The sequence below is a fragment of the Nicotiana attenuata genome, unplaced genomic scaffold, assembly GCF_001879085.1.
Source record: "Nicotiana attenuata strain UT unplaced genomic scaffold, NIATTr2, whole genome shotgun sequence".
Taxonomy (NCBI): Eukaryota; Viridiplantae; Streptophyta; class Magnoliopsida; order Solanales; family Solanaceae; genus Nicotiana; species Nicotiana attenuata.
The window spans coordinates 73998-95109 of NW_017670910.1; the positions used below are offsets into that span (position 1 = coordinate 73998).

The 21112-nt window shown below is 39.8% G+C and overlaps 1 protein-coding gene across 1 annotated transcript; it reads left to right on the forward strand.

The window, feature by feature from the left end:
- The first annotated feature begins 16028 nt into the window (after positions 1-16028).
- Positions 16029-18107, forward strand: LOC109244415 (probable aquaporin TIP-type RB7-18C). The gene is made up of 3 exons (XM_019411499.1): positions 16029-16229; positions 16778-17028; positions 17474-18107. Exons 1-3 carry the CDS (start codon positions 16103-16105, stop codon positions 17846-17848), a joined length of 753 nt encoding a protein of 250 aa, XP_019267044.1. The 5' UTR covers positions 16029-16102; the 3' UTR covers positions 17849-18107.
- The last annotated feature ends 3005 nt before the right edge of the window (positions 18108-21112 follow it).

Here is a 21112-nt window from a genome sequence, read left to right on the forward strand (position 1 = left end):
GATTTATGTTGGTTGAGGTCTTGGGGGCCTCAGGGTGATTTCGGATGGTTGACGGAGAGTTTGGAATTTTTGAAGAAGCTTCAGATTTTCTGCTTCTGGTGTTTCCGCACCTGCGGATTAGGGACCGCAGGTGCTGTAACGACCCGACCGGTCGTTTTGATTTCTAGTGCTTCGTTCAGCAGTCGGAGGCCTTGAACAGCTTCATTTCAGGTATTATGACTTGTACGCATGGTCGGAATTGAATTTCGGGAAGTCCAGAGTTGATTTGGGAAGAGAATTCTTATTTCGGAAGCTTAAAGTTGGGAGAATGAACAAAGATGGGAATTTTGGGTAAATGACCTCGGAATCAGGATCTGAAGGTTCCAGCAGGTTCGTATGATGATTTCGGACTTGGGCGTATGCCCAGTTCGGGTTTTGGATAACCCGGGAGCGTTTTGGCGCCTATTGTGGAAGTTTGGATTTTAGAAGGAATTTCAAAAGTTTGATTTGAAGAGCATTTCAGAGGTATCGATGTCCGTTTGGAATTCCGAGACTGGGAGTAGTTTCGTATGGTGATTCTGGAGTTGGGGGCGCGATCGGAAGTGAATTCGGAGGTCTGTAGGTCATTTTGAAGCCATTTGGCTAAAGATAGAAATTTGAAGGTTTTTGAGAAGTTTGACCGAAGGTTGATTTTTTTGATATCGAGGTCGGAATCCGATTCCGAAAGTTGGAGTAGGTCCGCAATGTCAAATGTGACTTGTGTGCAAAATTTGAAGTCAATCGGACGTGATTTGATAGGTTTAAACATCGGAAATAGAAGTTGGAAAGTTCAAAGTTCATAAAGCTTGAATCGGGGTGTAATTCATGGTTTTAGCGTTGTTTGTTATCATTTGAGGCCTCGAGCAAGTCCGTAATGTGTTTTGGGACTGGTTGGTATGATTGGTTGGGGTCCCGGGGGCCTCGGGTGGATTCCGGGTGGCTAACGGATCGAATCCGGAGTTTGAAGAAGTGTTGAGGCAGCTGGTATCTGGTATTTCCGCTTCTGTGGAAATGGGACCGCAGAAGCGGCCCCACAGAAGCGAAGAAGAAGACGCAGAAGCGGACGAGGGCGAGGGCAGCCAGGACCGCAGAAGCGGCCCTTGATCCGCTGATGCGGAACCGCAGAAGCGGTTGGCTTATCGCTGGAGCGAAAATGGGCTTGAGCCAGGGACCGCAGAAGCGGAATATTTTCCGCAAAAGCGGGACCGCGGAAGCGGGAGTATTTCCGCAGAAGCGAATATCCCTGGAGGCAGAAGGTTAATTTAAAGTCGGGGATTGGCCATTTCTCTCATATTTCTCATGGCTTGGGGCGATTTTGGAGAGCTTCAAGGAGGGGATTTTCGTCGTCAATGTCAAGGTAAGTTATCCCCATCACTTTTGTGTTAAATATATCAATTATGTATGGATTTAAGTATGAAGATTAGTGTAAATTTGGGGTTTTGGTTGAAAACCTAGGAAATTAGAAATCTTGGATTTTGATTACGATTTTGAGTATGGAATTAAGAGAAAATTATATATTCGAGTTCCTAAGGTTATGGGTAAACTTTATCTTCGAAAAGTTTTGGATTCCGGGCACGTGGGCCCGAGGGCGTTTTGGTCAACTTTCCAATCGGGGTTAGGAATTGCTATAAATTAGTTGTAATGAATATTTGAGCATATATTAATGGATTTGCGTAACCATTGGCTAGTCTTGGAGCGTGGTGCATCAATTGGAGTCCTCGGAAGAATGTAGAATGCCGGTTTTGAGTCTTCGGAGTGAGGTGAGTCTCCTTTCTAATCTTGTGAGGGGGAATTTACCCCATAGGTGAAGTAATTGATTATGTGCTCCTATTTGTGGGGGCTACATACGCACGAGGTGACGAGAGTCCGTGCGTAGCTACTATTATCCTATTGTCCGGGTAGTTAGGACCCAAAATCATGTTGCACGTGGATTAATTGTGAACCCATTGGTAGCTCGAATTGTTTAACTCACATCAAATTAGTAAGTAAATTTCTAAAAGGATTAAACTTCATTTCTTGAATTGTTAAAGGAGAATTGGTTTTATTTGAATAAATATTTCCCGATAAGTTCTTATTTGACTGATTGAGCATGTATTTTATGTGTGCCTGCGTCGCATGGATGATCTGCGAGCAGGATATGTGTTTATTTATGGAACGGGCCGAACGCCTCGGTGAGAATAGATGCATCTATGGTTCGTGCCGCTCGACCCTCGGCAGTGCACAATTTACATTTCTGTTTGAGCGGGCCGTCGACCTCGGCATGATTTGCGCGTGTTTATCTGTTACTTGAAAATTGTAAATGTGGAATTGGCCCTACGTGGCTTGATATAAACTGATAAGATAATAAAGAACAAACTTTAGAAGCCCTGGATTTATTGTTGAAGGTGTTTACCTGTTTTTTTCTGGCTTCACAATCAGAACTTCTATACAAATCCATGATTTTCCTCGCACTTATAGAATATTGCTAATTGACCTCTAGTGAGTGTCGGAGTTGGCCATCTCGTCTCTACCCCTTCGGGATTAGGAGGGATACTCACTGAGTACACCTTGATTACGTACTCATACTACACTTCTGTGCATGTTTGTTGCACAGGTATATATACCTCTAGCAGCCTATTGGGCGTAACAGCACAGACGACTCTGGGACTAGGTGAGTCTCATTGTTCGAGACAACCCGCAACCAGTGTAGTTCCTTTAAGCATTTTATTATTTATTCCCTGTCCACTGTATTTCGGACAGATGTTGTATTTTACTTTCCTTATCGATAGTTGCTCATGTACTTGTGACACCGGGTTTCTGGGATGGGTTTCAACGGATTTGTACTAATTGTTATCTTTTAAATTTGAATTCAAGTAGTGAACTTTTATTTAAGAAAATGGAAGGAAAAACCTTAGATTTTCAAAAGTATTAAAAGAGGAACTAATCGATAATCTAGTTGGCTGGCCTGACAGAGGTGTCCGGCGCCACCACGACCCTTAGTGGATTTTGGATCGTGACAACACGGTATTAGAGCACTAGGTTCCCGTCGGTCTCACGAGTCATGAGCAAGTCTAGTAGAGTCTCGCAAATCGGTATGGAGACGTCTGTACTTATCCTCGGGAGGCTACAGGACTGTTAGGAGTACTTCCCTTCTTGATTTCCTTTTCGTGCGGTTCGATTCCTTTGAGGCTTATGCCTTTGATTTCTTCCTACTCAATCTTACGCGAGCGCTTGTTATAAATTGAAAATTGAAGGATTGTAATGGCACTACAAATGTGGTGCGGGATGATTTTCCCGGTATAGTTGATTGGACTATTATAGTCGCATTTTGGAGGGATATTATATTGTTTCAGCTCAGTAACAGAACTTCTAAGAGCCTTGAGGCTAGGCACAGGTTTCCATAATGCTTATAAGCGATTATTCCGCAGTGTTGTTGTGATGGTAGGGTGGGTTCCCACGTGTCGGGGCAGTGAATGAATTGAAGGGAGGTTTACTCAGCGTGTAATCAAGGGATTCAATATTTTATTCCCGACAGTGGAAAAGGCAGTCGGACTAAGAATGGTCAGGTGTGGGCTGGTGGAAGTAATGAGGCTTGGTGTTTTCAACCGTGGTTGAGCTTTCTTTTATGAGAGGGTGTCGTGGTCCTGATTGAACGTACTAAGTTGTTGGCGTTATAATCTGCTACAATTCGCCTTTATGGCAGGATATTGTGAACTAGTATTGGATAAAGATGACCTTTGGAAAGGTTTAAAGTTAGTAGCAATGGTGGGTTCAAGTGCCACGAAGATAGATTTTATTTGAGGCAACAATTGAGCAGCAAGAATGGGGAAGGACATGTGGGAAGTGCCAGGCGATGTTTAAAATTTCTAGGAGGCCAAGTATGAGAAGCAAGGTCGAGTGACCGATTAAGGAGATGAGTTCCACCAAAGTGGGAGAGTGGCGAGGGTTGCATATGGGTTTGGTAGTAGGATGACTACGCGCCTTAAAGAGAGTTTGGATCGAATTGGGGATTTTAATGATTGGTGATTGAAGCCTGCGGGTATGATGTGAAGTATGGGCTATTATGCGGCAGAAGATTGATATGGCGGAAAGGAGCTGCTTGAAATGGAGGAGGGTGCAGCATAACCCTGAATTTGGAAGGATGTTGCCGCGCATTTAATTGATGTCCGCGAGGGGCGAATGGACTTGTGTAGCTGGAAGGTGAGCTCGGACTCAGGATGGGCTATTGGTGTCATAGTGAATGTACCCCGTGCAGCGGCATAGGAAGATGTCGGGGGGTGGTTCCCCTAGGTGGGTTATTCCCCGTGAGCAGATTAGCGGTCGCGTGGTTGGCGAAGCTTCTGCAAGGAATTATATTGGTTGTTCAACAAAGAGATCGGTCGTGCGAATGTGGATAAAGACTCAGAATATGAAAGATGGAGATTTACAGGAAGATCCCGAGAGATTGTGATAATTGGTGGCACGAGGTTAAGTCAATAAGAGGTAAAAAGGTCGGGCGAACTCAAGAATGGTGAAATGATGGCTTCAAGCTTAGTGGGAGAGCCCCACTGCTTATGATTGGGCTGTATGATTAACTACTCGCGTGATTTCTGGTTATTAGCACATTGATGGATGAATCCAGCTACGAGAAAAGACCATAAGTAGTAAATTGAGCGGAGGAATTATGAAGGATGTGCTATGGTTAGCCTTCTTGGCTCACGTTCGGACTTGGAAAAAGGTTCAGGATTTATGCTTAGTATAGATACAGGTTTCAGAGGAAGTGATTTCGCCGGGTGCTTCGCCGAGAGAGTATTCGTGTGTTATAAGAATTATGGAGTGAATTATGTTTGGGGACCAAGTCAGAGCGGGTGGCTCTCAGCAACGGTCCTAGTGGAACTCAAAAGATAAAGTGTGGTACCTAATGATTTCAAGCCTATAAGTACAACTAAGAATCAAGCTCTGTAGCAGCTTATGAGAAGGTGCCCAGAATGTTCTATGATGTGTTACCTTGTGGTGTAGCATTTGATAAATGTGAAATAATTCGTGAGATTTGAGACAGCATGGTCTCGCAATTCAAGGTCACTCGGGGTGAGTGTTGAGGGACTATGTTATGTGTTGAAGAGAGTTAGTATTAATTCCAAAGCAATCAAGGATAAATTGGAAGGAAAGGGATTGATTAGCCATAGTTGAATTTGGCATGTTGGGGTCTGTGATCCGTTCATTCAGCGTGATCGAGTTATGCGTTTGATTTGTGGCGGTACGTGTGAGGTTTGTCGGCCGCCGTAATTGATAACATTCTAAACCATTCTACTATTGTGGCTTGTTATGTGGAAGCAGATTCCAGAAGGGCTGGTGGCTTGGACCACTACTTGCAGATTTGCATATTCTACGGTTATGGGAATTTACCTGTGTGTTGCTATGATTCTCCCAAAGTGAGTTAAGTGAAAAGTTCATATGTGATGAAGTGTTAAAATATTAATGATTTCGGAGTTATGATGAAAAATCGTGTTCTATCGTATGTTGGCACGTTGGGTGCAGTGAGTAGCATGGAAATACGAAGTGAGGATCAAGGTTGCAGTTCAGTGTTGACAAGGATGTCACGGGCTCGGATGAGCAAGGAAACAGTTGAATGATTAAAGTAAGTTGGGGTTGTCTTCAGCGTCACCTGAGATTGTTATTTTGTAACGAGGGCTTGTATCATGGTTAATGATTCTTGATCGCTTATCAGTGTTAGTGTGGTCGGTGGGTTGGAGGTAAGACCCAGTTAATTGTTATGGTAAATTGTGGGAGTGTGTTCCACAGGAAGATTGCATAAATGTGGCACGACGCCACTTGATTTATTAAAGATATAGACCAAGTATGAAGAATTGTGATGATATCGTTAAATTGAGAATTTATGCCTGGAGGGCACTTTGTATATTGGGTTATGAACTGAGGAGGTTGCTCCGGTTATGATGGTTATTCTTACGTGATATGAGGCAAAAGGGGGTTGCTACGGACCTTTGAAAGGTCATTGGCCAAGTTGGCGCAATCAGAAATCGGCTTGAGATCGGTGGATTGATTTATATGTGAACATGGCTTTATATCGGGCCCGTATGTTCGATTCCGCGAGCGTTCCCTATGGAGGAACAGTCGGGGTGTTATTTTGTCATCAGCTATTCTAGGTAATGATGTAATGCGCCGTATGAGTTGTGAGACGGCTTGGTAAATTTTATGTGTTGAGGTTCCGCGTGGCAATGACGTATTATGATCAAGATGGCTCTTGAGATTCAGACTGTATATCGCACCTCAGTTGTGCTCGAGTTTTGTAGCTTATCGCGCTATATGTCCCCTCAGGGATGGCATTATGCACTAAGCGTGCTTGTGACCTAGATTCGGTATTTTATCGCAATGAGCAAATTAGCTTGATGTGTATCTCCTTATGTGAGTTCTACGTGTGGATCGGGTGGCACGTCGCCATGGTTATATTGTGCAGATCGGGTGGCACGCCGCCATGGTTATATTGTGAGGATCGGATGGCACGCCGCCATAGTTATGCTGTGTGGATCGGGTTGCACGCTGCAACAGTGTGATGATGAGTGTAGTTTTTTAAATGTTAATTTTGTATGTCCTGCTTCCTATTTTCTAAGGAAAGTCCGTAGTAGTGCGGGAGTAAGGTAATTCCTTCCAGAGTTCGATTTCCTGTTTGTGTTGTGTTCGGATTGGTGGCCTATTGGCACATTGTGGCATCATATGATACTTGTGATCTCATTCGAAGTGGCTTATTGCCGAGCAGTTCGTACTGGGTAAGATGAGATTTTGGGATTTAGGATCAGTGCAATCTGATTATATGAAGTATATTAAGGAGCGAAGATCATTATTTGGTTCAGAATGGGGTAAAGTTTCTTGTCAGAAGTACAGACTCGATGGTTGGTTGACTCGGCAGTTGATTATGAATTTCGGCATCTCATCCGTCGTTGCGGTATTGTAATAGTTAGAGTAAGACCTATGTAGGTCATGAGGTGCAATGGGAGCATCGGATTCGTGGAATTTCGATTAATTCAAACAGAAATGTTATTGTGGTCATATGAGTAAAGTGATGCGAAGTGCAAATTCAGCAGAGGTATGCAGTCATGTTTGAGTATAGCGTATAGTGATTGATACAGTGATCGTATGTTGGAAACAGGCCTGGCATAGGATTCCGGATGTTGGAATCGGGCTCTAAGGCTTATTTGCTTGAATAAAAGGGAATATCGTCAGAATTTATCGAGCTAATGTGCTCAGCTAAGTTGTGGTAGCACGGGAAGGTGTATGAGGTGCTAAACAGTGATTTCAGACTACTTTCGTATAGTTCTCGACACGTTCGAGGACGAACGTATGCTTAAGTGGGAGAGAATGTAACGACCCGACCGGTCATTTTGAGTTTTAGCGCTCAGTTCAGCAGTCGGAGGCCATGAACAGCTTCATTTCAGGTATTATGACTTGTACGCGTGGTCGGAATTGAATTTCGGGAAGTCCAGAGTTGATTTGGGAAGAGAATTCTTATTTCGGAAGCTTAAAGTTGGGAGAATGAACTAAGATTGGAATTTTGGCTAAACGACCTCGGAATCAGGATCTGAAGGTTCCAGCATGTTCATATGATGATTTCGGACTTGGGCGTATGCCCGGTTCGGGTTTTGGATAACCTGGGAGCGTTTTGGCGCCTATTGTGGAGGTTAGCATTTTAGAAGGAATTTCAAAAGTTTGGTTTGAAGTGCATTTCAGAGTTATCGGTGTCCGTTTGGAATTCCGAGACTGGGAGTAGTTTCGTATGGTGATTCTGGAGTTGGGGGCGCGATCGGAAGTGAATTCGGAGATCCGTAGGTCATTTTGAAGCCATTTGGCTAAAGATAAAAATTTGAAGGTTTTTGAGAAGTTTGACCAGAGGTTGATTTTTTTGATATCGGGGTCGGAATCCGATTCCAAAAGTTGGAGTAGGTCCGCTATGTCAAATGTGACTTGTGTGCAAAATTTGAAGTCAATCGGACGTGATTTGATAGGTTTAAACATCGGAAATAGAAGTTAGAAAGTTCAAAGTTCATAAAGCTTGAATCAGGGTGTAATTCATGGTTTTAGCGTTGTTTGTTATGATTTGAGGCCTCGAGCAAGTCCGTAATGTGTTTTGGGACTGGTTGGTATGATTGGTTGGGGTCCCGGGGGCCTCGGGTGGATTCCGGGTGGCTAACGGATCGAATCCGGAGTTTGAAGAAGTGCTGAGGCAGCTGGTATCTGGTATTTCCGCTTCTGCGGAAATGGGACTGCAGAAGCGGCCCCACAGAAGCGAAGAAGAAGACGCAGAAGCGGACGAGGACGAGGGCAGCCAGGACCGCAAAAGCGGCCCTTAATCCACTAATGCGGAACCGCAGAAGCGGTTGGCTTATCGCAGGAGTGAAAATGGGCTTGAGCCCAGGGACCGCAGAAGCGGAATATTTTCCGCAAAAGCGGGACCGCGAAAGCGGGATTATTTCCGTAGAAGCGAATATCCCTGGAGGCAGAAGGTTAATTTAAAGTCGGGGATTGGCCATTTCTCTCATATTTCTCATGGCTTGGGGCGATTTTGGAGAGCTTCAAGGAGGGGATTTTCGTCGTCAATGTCAAGGTAAGTTATCCCCATCACTTTTGTGTTAAATATATCAATTATGTATGGATTTAAGTATGAAGATTAGTGTAAATTTGGGGTTTTGGTTGAAAACCTAGGAAATTAGAAATCTTGGATTTTGATTACGATTTTGAGTATGGAATTAAGAGAAAATTATATATTCGAGTTCCTAAGGTTATGGGTAAACTTTATCTTCGAAAAGTTTTGGATTCCGGGCACATGGGCCCGAGGGCGTTTTGGTCAACTTTCCAATCGGGGTTAGGAATTTCTATAAATTAGTTGTAATGAATATTTGAGCATATATTAATGGATTTGCGTAACTATTGGCTAGTCTTGGAGCGTGGTGCATCAATTGGAGTCCTCGGAAGAATGTAGAATGCCGGTTTTGAGTCTTCGGAGCGAGGTGAGTCTCCATTCTAATCTTGTGAGGGAGAATTTACCCCATAGATGAAGTAATTGATTATGTGCTCCTATTTGTGGGGGCTACGTACTCACGAGGTGACGAGAGTCCGTGCGTAGCTACTATTATGCTATTGTCCGGGTAGTTAGGACCCAAAAGCATGTTGCACGTGGATTAATTGTGAACCCATTGGTAGCTCGAATTGTTTAACTCACATCGAATTAGTAAGTAAATTTCTAAAAGGATTAAACTTCATTTCTTGAATTGATAAAGGAGAATTGGTTTTATTTGAATAAATATTCCCTGATAAGTTCTTATTTGACTGATTGAGCATGTATTTTATGTGTGTCTGCGTTGCATGGATGATCCGGTAGATTCCCCCAGTACTAGGTATTTATATTTGGGGACTACGGATTGGGATTCCGTTAGATCCCCCGCGCATTGATAGTGGGGCTATGGGACGGGATTCCGGGAGATCCTTCGGACACATTTATGATGGACTACGGGACGGTATCTCGGGAGATACACTGGATAGTTGTAATTGGGACTACAGGACGGTATCCTGGAAGGTGCCCCGGTTGTTATCTCTGTGTTGAGTTGTATTTCTTTCCGTGGTTTGTTTGTCTCTATTCTAGTTGTTGTTGTTCTTTCAATTCTATGTTATTTCTTACGATTGCACTTATTTATAACTGTTTTATTTCACACTGTTAACCCTTATATTTTATTTAACCTCAGTAGGGCCCTGACCTTCCTGTATTACCCGATCGAGGTTAGGCTTGGCACTTACTAAGTATCGCTGTGGTGTACTCATGCCCCTTCTGCGCATGTTTTTCATGTGCAGATTTAGGTACTTTCGCTCAGTCTTATCATCCTTGAGGCGAGGCGCTTCTGTAGAGACTTCAAGGTATATCCGCCACGTCCGCAGACTGAGGATTCCCTTTCTATTCTCGCTTTTAAGTATTAGCCCTTCTGTATTTCTTTTCTTTGATTAGACAAATCTTGAGTTAGACACTGTTAGATATTCAAAGGCTTGTGGTTTCATGAGATTCCGGGTTTTGGGGTAGTGTACTTGGTTTGAGAAATGTCGTGTTGTATATGCCGAGTGGCATTATAACTATTGTTTCTATTCAGTTATTTTGTTTTTGATTATTCCTTCTGCAAGTTTAGTTTATATTTCCGCACTTGTTAGGCTTACCTAGTCGTACAGACTAGGTTCCATCACGACAGCTCACGGAGGGCGAACTGGCATCGTAACAGGTTGGTATCAGAGCTCTACGTTCATAGGAGTCATGGATCACAAGCCGATTTATTAGAGTCTCGTTGATCGGTACGGAGACATCTGTGCTTATCTACGAGAGGCTATGTAACCGTTAGGAAAATTCGACTTCATTGATTTCCCTGTCGTGCGAGATTTTTGACATCACAATCCTAAACCCTCTGTCTTCCATTATCTCACAGAAGGTGAGGACACGTGCTACCAGAGGTGATCAGACACCCGCGCCCCCTGCGAGAGCCGTCAGAGGTCGGGGCCAGGGTAGAGGCCGAGGACGCGCACGTGGTGCAGCCAGAGCACCTGCGCGAGCTGCCACCGAAGAGTCACCAGCAGTTCCAGCCGGAGCCCAAGCATCGGATACGCCTATTGCTACTACTACTCCAGCACTTCAGGAGACATTAGCACAGTTCCTAAGCATGTTTGGTACATTAGTTCAGGCAGGGTTGATTCAGGTTGTACCAACTACTTCATAGATCGGGGGAGGGACCCAGACTCCCGCCGCCCCCACTCCAGAGCAGCAAGTTCCCATTGGTCAGGTTCCAGGTGTCATCGCGACACAGCCTATGGGCCCAGTTCAGCGGGTGGTGAGGGCCTCTCGCCGAGTAAAGGACAGATGGGTCCAGGAGAGACAGGACAGACGAGGTCAGGATAGAGAGCATAGGGGAGACCCACTGTTCCTTATTTTGGAGGAAGAGTACGGCATGGTAGAGGTTTTGTGGGTCAGTCAGCTCAGTTTGCGTCTCAGATTTCACACAGTGATTCAGGTGTTCAGGGGTCTTGGAGTACCCGTACCGCACAGTTTCCACTGCCACGTCAGCCGCGAGGTTGCTTTGAGTGTGGTGACATAGGCCATGTGGTGAGATATTGCCCTAGGCTTGGAAGGAGTGCACCTCCACAGACTTCTCATCCACAGCGCGCTCCGCAGAGTTCTCGGGCTACGGTCACAGCACCAGTTGCTACCCCACCTGCTCAGTCAGCTAGAGGGGAAGGCCAGGCCAGATATTTTGCCATTCCTGCCCATACCGAGGTTGTTGCCTTCGATTCTGTCATCACAGGTACTGTACTGGTTGCCACAGAGGTGCATCGGTTCTATTCGATCCAGGCTCCACTTATTTTTATGTGTTTTCTTATTTTGCTCCGCATTTGGGTGTACCTTGGGATTCTTTGAGTTCCCCCGTTTATGTTTCTACTCCTTTGGGAGATTCTCTTGTTGTGGACCGCATTTATCGGTCGTGTTTGGTTGCTCTTAATGGTTTAGATCCCCCTGCACAGTTATATGGAACTACGGAAATGCACCCGGTAGATTTCCTCAGTACTAGGTATTTATATTTAGGGACTACGAATTGGGATTTCGGTAGATCCCCCGCGCATTGATAGTGGGACTACGGGACGGGATCCCGGGAGATCCTTCGGACACATTTATGATGGACTACGGGACGGTATCCCGGGAGATCCACTGGATAGTTGTAATTGGGACTACAGGACGGTATCCTGAAAGGTGCGCCGGTTGTTATCTCTGTGTTGAGTTGTATTTCTTTCCGTGGTTTGTTTGTCTCTGTTCTAGTTGTTGTTGTTCTTTCAATTCTATGTTATTTCTTACTGTTGCACTTATTTATACTGTTTTATTTAACACTGTTAACCCTTATATTTTATTTAACCTCAGTAGGGCCCTGACCTTCCTGTATTACCCGATCGAGGTTAGGCTTGACACTTACTGAGTACCGCTGTGGTGTACTCATGCCCCTTCTGCGCATGTTTTTCATGTGCAGATCCAGGTACTTTCGCTAAGTCTTATCATCCTTGAGGCGAGGCGCTTCTATAGAGACTTCAAGGTATATCTGCCGCGTCCGCGGACCGAGGAGTCCCTTTCTATTCTCGCTTTTAAGTATTAGCCCTTCTGTATTTCTTTTCTTTGATTAGATGAATCTGGAGTTAGACACTGTTAGATATTCAAAGGCTTGTGGTTTCATGAGATTCCGGGTTTTAGGATAGTGTACTTGGTTTGAGAAATGTCGTATTGTATATACCGAGTGGCATTATAACTATTGTTTCCATTCAGTTATTTTGTTTTTGATTATTCCTTCCGCAAGTTTAGTTTATTTTTCCGCACTTGTTAGGCTTACCTAGTCGTAGAGATTAGGTGCCGTCACGACAGTTCACGGAGGGTGAACTGGGGTCGTGACAGTTTTATATTCGCGACAAGGGTTTAGGGGGAGCGATTCTCTTTCTCCAATTAAAAGTTAAATTGTTCTCTGTCGAAAGAAAAGAGTTTTATTTTTTCTATAAAAAATAAGAGTTCCAGTGTACTGTTGAATAAAACTATATTCGCATTCTTTTTTTCCCCTTTTCCCCTCAGGTTTTAAGCGTTTCGACAAGTATATTAGAATATCAAAAATTATTTCGATATCAAGTTATCAACTTCTTGAATCTGATTCTATTATCTAAGATCAACAATATCTTAGGAGAGATTAAATTATTTATAAAAAGAAACTATTAACAACTTTACATCTTAAAAAGATAGAAAAATAGACTTCAATTAAAAATATAGATGAATTATTATTTATTTTTTCTTTTGAAAGGCCCCAGATTAAAAATTGACTTTAGGCCACCAATCTTCTTGAGTCGTCCCTGCGAACTGGCTTAAGCGGGCCGGTCTTAGGTTCAGGTTTTTAGTGATATAATACTGTCTAATCCACCGCCCGTATCCGATTGTGGGTTAGCCGGGTTCTAATCAGGTCGAGCTAGACTTAGCTCGATGGTCTTGGCTGGTCCGGGCTGACTTTAGTGGATCCTGCTTGCTTGCAAGTAGTAATGGTAAAATAGATAAAAAAAACAGTTATTCACTCATATTATCCATTAAAAATTGGTTGGATATGAACTTTTTAAAAATTGGTCAAATATGGAAAAGAAAAAACCATATTATCCATTCAAAAAATGGATAACTAATAAATAACTAATGAGTTTAACTTTTATACGGTAAAGACTCAAATTGGGTTCCTCAAGTTTCGGAGATTAAAAATTCTTCCAAAAGTAATCATATTCAAAATAATACAGATATATTATCCACCAATTAACCCATTTTCTATCCGTATTAAATATGGATCAAATCGAATAATTTATTCAATTTTTTATTATCCGATTTCGATCCCCACACATTCGACCCAACCCGTCTATTTGCTACCTCTACTTACAAGTCGGTCTCCTCTAGCCGATGTAGTGTCAAGTAAGTTTATTTGCCGAAACTTGCACAAATAAAAAGAATTTACCTGCTAATGTCATTTATGTTGAGATTTATATTAGTCAGCTGTCATGATTGTTAACTTTTTTTTTTTTTCCAAGATTTTTTAATCTTAGATATGTACTTCGACATAGTCTAGAGCTAGACTATTCTAAATTATTGTGTATAGCGTCGTCGTTTTCACTTGGTATGGACCATACATTAGGCCAAAAGTTTAATTTTTATAATTCATAATGAACATATGAATATTAAAATCCATAATTCATTATTTCGGCATCATTTGTTTTTACAATATTCTTTCACTGTCGATATCTATCTACATTCTACAGTCTCCTAATATGTTTTATAATATGTTGAGGTTATTTTTGAAAAATTTGTTGAGTGAATTTGAATTTCAAAACTTGAAACTTAAAATAATTCAGTGATCGTAGTTTTCACTCTGAGGTTCATCATATTTACGATTCTAATAGTATTCATGTTTCATATATGTATGAAACTGAATTAAATTAAGAAAGCATGAAAATACTGTCGATTAATTTAGTAATCATTGCTTTTGGTTCTTCTTCGCCTCTTTTTCATCCTCTTATCTCCATGCCTTCAATTTCAAAACTTTATAGCTCTTCTCTTTTGTTAATTGTTTAAAAAAATTTGTTCTAAAATCGTAGAAGAGGTTTTACTTTTTCTTTTATTTTGCTTTTGATTTGGTAAATCCTCAAAGTCCATTTTCTCTCTCTCTTTCCTTCTTTGGTGATATGAAACTCCAAGGGTCAATGACCCTTTTTCCCAAGGGTCGTTGAAAGTGAAGAACTCTAATCATTAGAGCAATTCTTTCTTAATTTGCAAAATAGGTTTAATTAATAACCTTTTAAAAGGGAAGTGCAAAACAACATCAAAGTACAATAATGCAATGCATGTAAGTAGTGGCGAAGTCAGAAAATTTAATAAGGGTGTTTAAATTTTGAACATCCTTTACCAGTGGACTATGCAAGGGTATTCCAAGTCTATTTTTTAATCAATAACAAGTACTAATATTTTACTTTATACGTAGTATAATTTTTAGGCGAACGATGTTCTGTTGACCACCCTTGAGCCAATATAGCTTCGCCATTCGCCCCTGCATGTAAGACTGTGCAACAAAGGAATATAGCTTGTGAAAAATGAACGTTCCTTAATAAAACCAGTCACCAAAATAGCCCCTTAATTCACTTTTTACTCTTTCTTATTTACAACCACATCAAAACTATAAACAACAACAATAACAACAACAACATACCCAATATATTCCCACAAGTAACTTTACTCCTACCGTATAAAGGTAGAAAGGTTATTTTCGCTAGGCCTTCGACTTTATAAAAGCAAAATCAAAAAAACAGTAATAACAACTAAAAAATAATATATATAACTGAAGTAAAAGAAATAATCATTATCTAAATATAGGAAACACGAGGATAACACAATACTACATCTATGTAAAAGGAGTACACATCAAACCTATAACAATTTTTCACAAAAAAAAAACTAAGGTGTGACATGGATGGATGTACTAAACCACGGATTCCACCACGTTTTAGAACGTCGCTTCGGTTATTTTATTCTCAAAATAATTGATAGTGTTATAAAAAATACCTTTGCTTTTTTAGTTTTTTTGTAATATTCTTTTTCCTCTTTGTAAGGTTGTCGTGAAGTAGTTAAGCTTAGCTAACCAGAATTCTCAATTCATTTGTTGGAATGTTCATTACTGTGTAATTGAACTTAATTAGTTGTCTGCATAATTAAACCCCAATAATGTTCAATTTTATATCAAAGAAAGCCAGTGGGTTGGGCCGGCACCAATCATTTGCGGGAGAAATTCAAAAATAGCCAGATTTACATGTGGTCGTTCAAAAATAGCTCAGTTTCAAAAGTAATTGAAATTTAGCTACTTTTCATATAAAGATAATTCTGAGCGAAAACACTGTTCAAAACCCGAAAAATACGCCAGTATATTATGCTGGAGTTCCAGCATAAGTATACTAACTCCAGCATACTATACTGGAGTTCCAGGATAAGTATGCTGGAACTCCAGCATAATATGATGGAGTTCCAGCATAAGTACATTAGAACTCCAGAATAATATACTGGAGTTCCAGCAAAGTATACCGATCCAGTATAATATGTTGGAAGTTCATACACAAGTGCTCGAATCTCCAGTATATTATGCTGGAACTTTCCGTGTGTTGGAGTTCCAGCATAATATGCTAGAAGTTCATACATAGATGCACCGAACTCCAGTATATTATGCTGGACCGGTCTCTGTTGCAGCAAAATAGTGGCTATTTTTCATTGACTTGATAAACGCTAGCTATTTTTGAATGACCAGTCCGAAAACTGGCTAGACCGCGCTATTTTTACATCATATTGCCGGATTCTACTCAAATAAGGCCCCATGCATGGTCGGTGAAACCTAACCCAATAAGCAATAAACTTAATATTTTTTTCCCTTTCTAATTATAGTCTCAACTATATAAGCTATTATTTCTGTCACTTCAAAAACCATCAAGTTTTTATCAAATACCATAATTGGTTAATTAGCAAGTTTTTTCTTTGTTGGGAGCAAAAATGGTGAAGATTACCTTTGGTAACTACAATGATTCTGTTAGTGCAGCCTCAATCAAGGCATACCTAGCTGAGTTCATTGCCACTCTTCTCTTTGTTTTTGCTGGTGTTGGATCTGCAATTTCTTACAGTAAGTTATATATTATTGTAATATTTATTGATGTACTATGAGTTATATTACCTTCATTAGTTGTTAATTCTGATGTCGTAAATCATTTAAATTAAGCCTTTATTTCGTTACAAAGAGAATTAATTTATTATGATCAGTGTAGCGAAATTTGTGAAACTAATTATGTCTGTATGCCTATACTCGTAGAAATGTTTTAGAAAAGACTAGAAAAGTTACGAGTCTCCGGTGTCCAATGAGAAATCATACATATTTCAAAAAGCTTTTTTTAAATTAAAGTTTGCATGCTATGGGTAAAGAAGCCACCTTTTGCTAAGGGTGGTCAATCGTCGAAATATTACGGAAAATTACACTGCATATATAAATAAAATATTAGATTTTAGATGTATCTAACATATATTGAACACCTTTTGTCCGTACTTCTTACAAGTCTGAACATTCTTGTGGAAATATCTGACTTCGTCACTGATTATGGGAAGTATCTATTTATTAGAAAAAATATTTTATATATCAAACTATAGTTTTTTTTAATTTGTTGGGTGATTTTGCAGATAAGTTGACAACAGATGCAGCTCTAGACCCAGCTGGTTTAGTAGCAGTGGCTGTGGCACATGCATTTGCATTGTTTGTTGGAGTTTCAATGGCTGCCAATATCTCAGGTGGCCATTTGAATCCAGCTGTCACCTTTGGATTGGCTGTTGGTGGCAATATAACTATTTTGACAGGTTTCTTCTACTGGATTGCCCAAGTGCTTGGCTCTACAGTTGCTTGCCTTCTACTCAAATTCGTTACTGGAGGATTGGTATGTATTATGTAGGGGTTGTATAACTTTAACCCAAATAATCGCCCATCCAACCACTTAAATTAAAAATAGTCGGCAAATGTATAATTTATTTATAATATTTGTATAACCCTATATAATCAATGTATAATTTATATATACTGGCTAGAAAAAATAAACATTAAATCTGACTTTGATTATTTGAGTAACAAGAGTTATACGGGGGAAGTACACAAATAGCTAATCTTATGACTGCTATTTAATTATTAGCCAGTACTTATTTTGTCATGAAAATTTGAACCAAAAATCTCAAATTCAGGACAATTCAGGATATTTTTGTACCCGAAAAATTGAACTGAAAACTGAAATTTAGGATATATTGGCTAATTCCTAAATAACAACTCTTTAAAGTGGCTACCTGGTGTCATTTCTAACTTAATGGGCCTTAAATATTGGGCTTTTGCAGGCTGTTCCTACTCATGGAGTTGCTGCTGGGCTCACTGGATTTGAGGGAGTGGTAATGGAGATAGTCATAACTTTTGCACTGGTCTACACTGTTTATGCTACTGCAGCAGACCCCAAAAATGGCTCCCTTGGAACAATTGCACCTATTGCAATTGGGTTCATTGTTGGAGCAAATATCTTGGCTGCTGGCCCATTTAGTGGTGGGTCAATGAACCCAGCTCGTTCATTTGGGCCTGCTGTGGTTTCTGGAGATTTTTCACAGAACTGGATCTATTGGGTCGGCCCACTTATTGGTGGAGGATTAGCTGGGCTTATTTATGGTGATGTGTTTATTGGATCACATGATCCTCTTCCAGTCTCTGAAGACTATGCTTAGAGATCTTTCTCGCGCAACACATTGGCCGATCATTCAAAAATAATTACATTTCCTAGCTAAGTATACAAAAAATATGTATTAAAAATATATATTTTACCAGCTATTATTTTTGGAAGCGGCTATATTGTGTGGTTTTCGCTCTTGTCATTTGTGTTTTTCAAATGTAACATTTACTTTTCTGTGAGCTTTGTAATTTCTGCTCTGCAACAATTTGTACTTCATTTTATTTAAGAAAATGTGGATATTTCATTTTGTAATCTTTTGCAATTATTTTTACAACTCTTTTCTCTATATCAAAGTCACCAATTACGTGGAAATTAATCCAGTCAAACTAAGACGCATAAATTGGAACGGAAGGAGTATCATGCATTTATTAGTTAGGCGTAAATGAAAAATAAAATCTATGCCCTAATCCTTTCAAGACTTTTTAGAACTTTAACCATAAAGAAGAGTAGATTTTTTTTTTCTTTTTGCCGCGTGTTGAGAAAGCTAATCAAAAGGCATCTTTTTCATAGAGTGTGCAAAAAGCAATATCTCAACTCTTTTTATTGAATCCTTGAGGGTTGGCTTTTTAAACATTGAAATTACCTTTCTACTTTGTAATGGATCGAATTTGCAATGGATGTAAAAGTTTATTCCCTGCATGATTGATTGGACTACATATTCCCACTACAATAAAGCTCTATTTTGAAAATTTACACTTGCTTTTCACAAGTCAATGAGGAGGCGAATAATCACATTTGAATTATCCAACCAAAAATTTAGAAGGGTGTCATATATAGTTTTTTGGCCTTGATCCTTTCCTTGCTTCCTTTGACATTTTTTTTTTTGCCATCAAGGGGTCGTTTGGTTAGAAAGAAGTTATCTCAAGATTAATTGTCCCAAGATTAGTTATTCCGGGATTAGTTATTCCACCTTTTGATAGAGATAAAAAAATACTACAATCTCAGGATAACTAAACCAGGGATTGATTATACCGCGTTTTCTACCAACCAAACATGGGATAAACTCTTCCTAAATTTAATCCCGCGATTAATTATTCCTATCCCTCGTACCAAATGAGCCCTAAGAAATTTGATTCCTTTCAAAATTTTATTTTTATGAATTCTGAATTTTAGAGGATGGACTTCTAAGTGCTGAGTTTAAAAGAGTTCTACTTCTTAAAAATTCCATTATTATGTGAGCTAGCTTAGTGCCTCAACTCTATTTCCCCACTAACTTTTTGGTAACGCATGCATAAGTCTCAAATAATTCCTCAAGTGCTCTGAGATATGATAATGATACATGTCAATGGAAATAATGAGAGTAAAATGGACGCATAATAGTGGCTATTTTCCCAAAGTTGCAAAACAATGATTGATTCCTATGGCAAATAACTCTTGGGTATAGGCATGTGAAAGGATAAAAAAGCAGCAGCTAAATATGGGAGCGAAATCATTGTGCTCGCATGGGATTCTAAGTAAAAATTCACTATACTCACTATTACTCCCATTTATGTAGAGATCTCCTCGACCATAAAGCAACAAAATGCAGCTGTAAATTCACCTGAGTTTCACTTTCTAAGTCAGCTTTTTGAGTTATTTTATCCGTAAAATAATAGCTAGCCATATAAGGGAGCTTTGAAGCAGCAATAAAGTTGTCTCTGTGTGACATATAGGTCACGGGTTTGAGCTGTGGGATCAACCACTGATGCTTACATTAGGGGAAGCTACCCACATCACACCCCCTTAGGTCTTAGGGTACGGTCCTTCCACAAATCCTGTATGAAAACGGAATACTTTGTGTACCGGACTGCCCTGCCATGATAGCTTAGGTATAGCATGTCAAGTCTGATCACTTGCACTTGAAGAATTTTTGCTGTTCATGATCATCCCACAAGCCTATCTTTTCTGCTATCACCACTTTGGTATGATTAAGATCTTTGTTTATTTAATTATGTTCCAATTACTGCATTTTCAAGTGAGAAAGTATTAAAGAAGAGTCTAATTTATATTATTATTAGTGTCCACTATCAATCTGCTATAACATATTAAATTACATTAACAATATTAATTTATGCTAATTTATTTACATAGTTAGTATAGATAAATTAAATTCATTACAAATGGCAAACTGAATGAGTTTAAGATTACGAACTTATTCTACAAAGGATTTGTCATTAAAAAACAACCTTATTATTTAAAGGACACTAATTAGATACTTTAAAAAAAGATTAGTACATTCTTGAACATTTTGTTGCCCCTTATCCCAATTCCCATGTAACCAAAAAAAGAGCATTATGCATGTAATCAATAACCAAGCCAAAAGAAGTGAAAGCACAAATTCTAACCATAAAAGGCAGCCCAGTGCATTAAATTCCTGCTATGTCCGGGGTTCGAGGAAGGACGAACCACAAGGGTCTATAGTACGCAGCCTTACCCTGCATTTCTGCCAGATGCTGTTTCCACGACTTGAACTTGTGACCTTTTGGTCACATAAGAGTCCTTCTAAATTCTAACTATTGAATCATTATTGAAGGATTTACCATTATGTATCTTTGGAGGAAATGTAACAATCTTATAAGTCCATCTCTAACTCCAATTAGTCAATTTAATCAATTACACCCTTGAAAAATCAACTTACCGAATTGCACGTCACACCACTTTATACACTAAAAACCCTTTTTTATTATCTTATATTATACCTCATCTTGTCCCTACACGGCCTCTTCCCAAATCCAAGGTTCACGATTTTTTTATTTATTATTAAAGCACTGTTTTTTAAACCGTGTAATAGTGTACTCCCAAAGTTAAGAACCACCGAAAGTTATGTCTCAAATATATGATAGATTTGATCCCCACTATCCTTTCTTTGGTTGTTTTTTATTGCTATATGTTGTAGAAAAATTCTTTTACACTATTAGGTTACCAAAAATAAGGGTAAATGTAGAGTTGTAATATCAGATTTATTTGAACCCAGTATTTTCAACATAAAGCTTAAATTTATGTATAAAAATTTACTAAAATTATAAGAGATAGTAGGTTTGGATCCATAATATTAAAAATACAATTGGATCAATGCTAAATATTTTAAAGGTTGAACTCATAAATATTAAATCCTGGATATATAACTGCAACTAACTGTTTTAAACAGGGACGGATTCGACATACGGGTTCGGCAGAAGGTAATAGCTTTGATTCGGACCCTATATTTGTGTTAAAGAATTCACTTAATATGTATAAGTAGTTTATTTAGAACCGAGTAATTTGTCTTTTCAAAACTCAT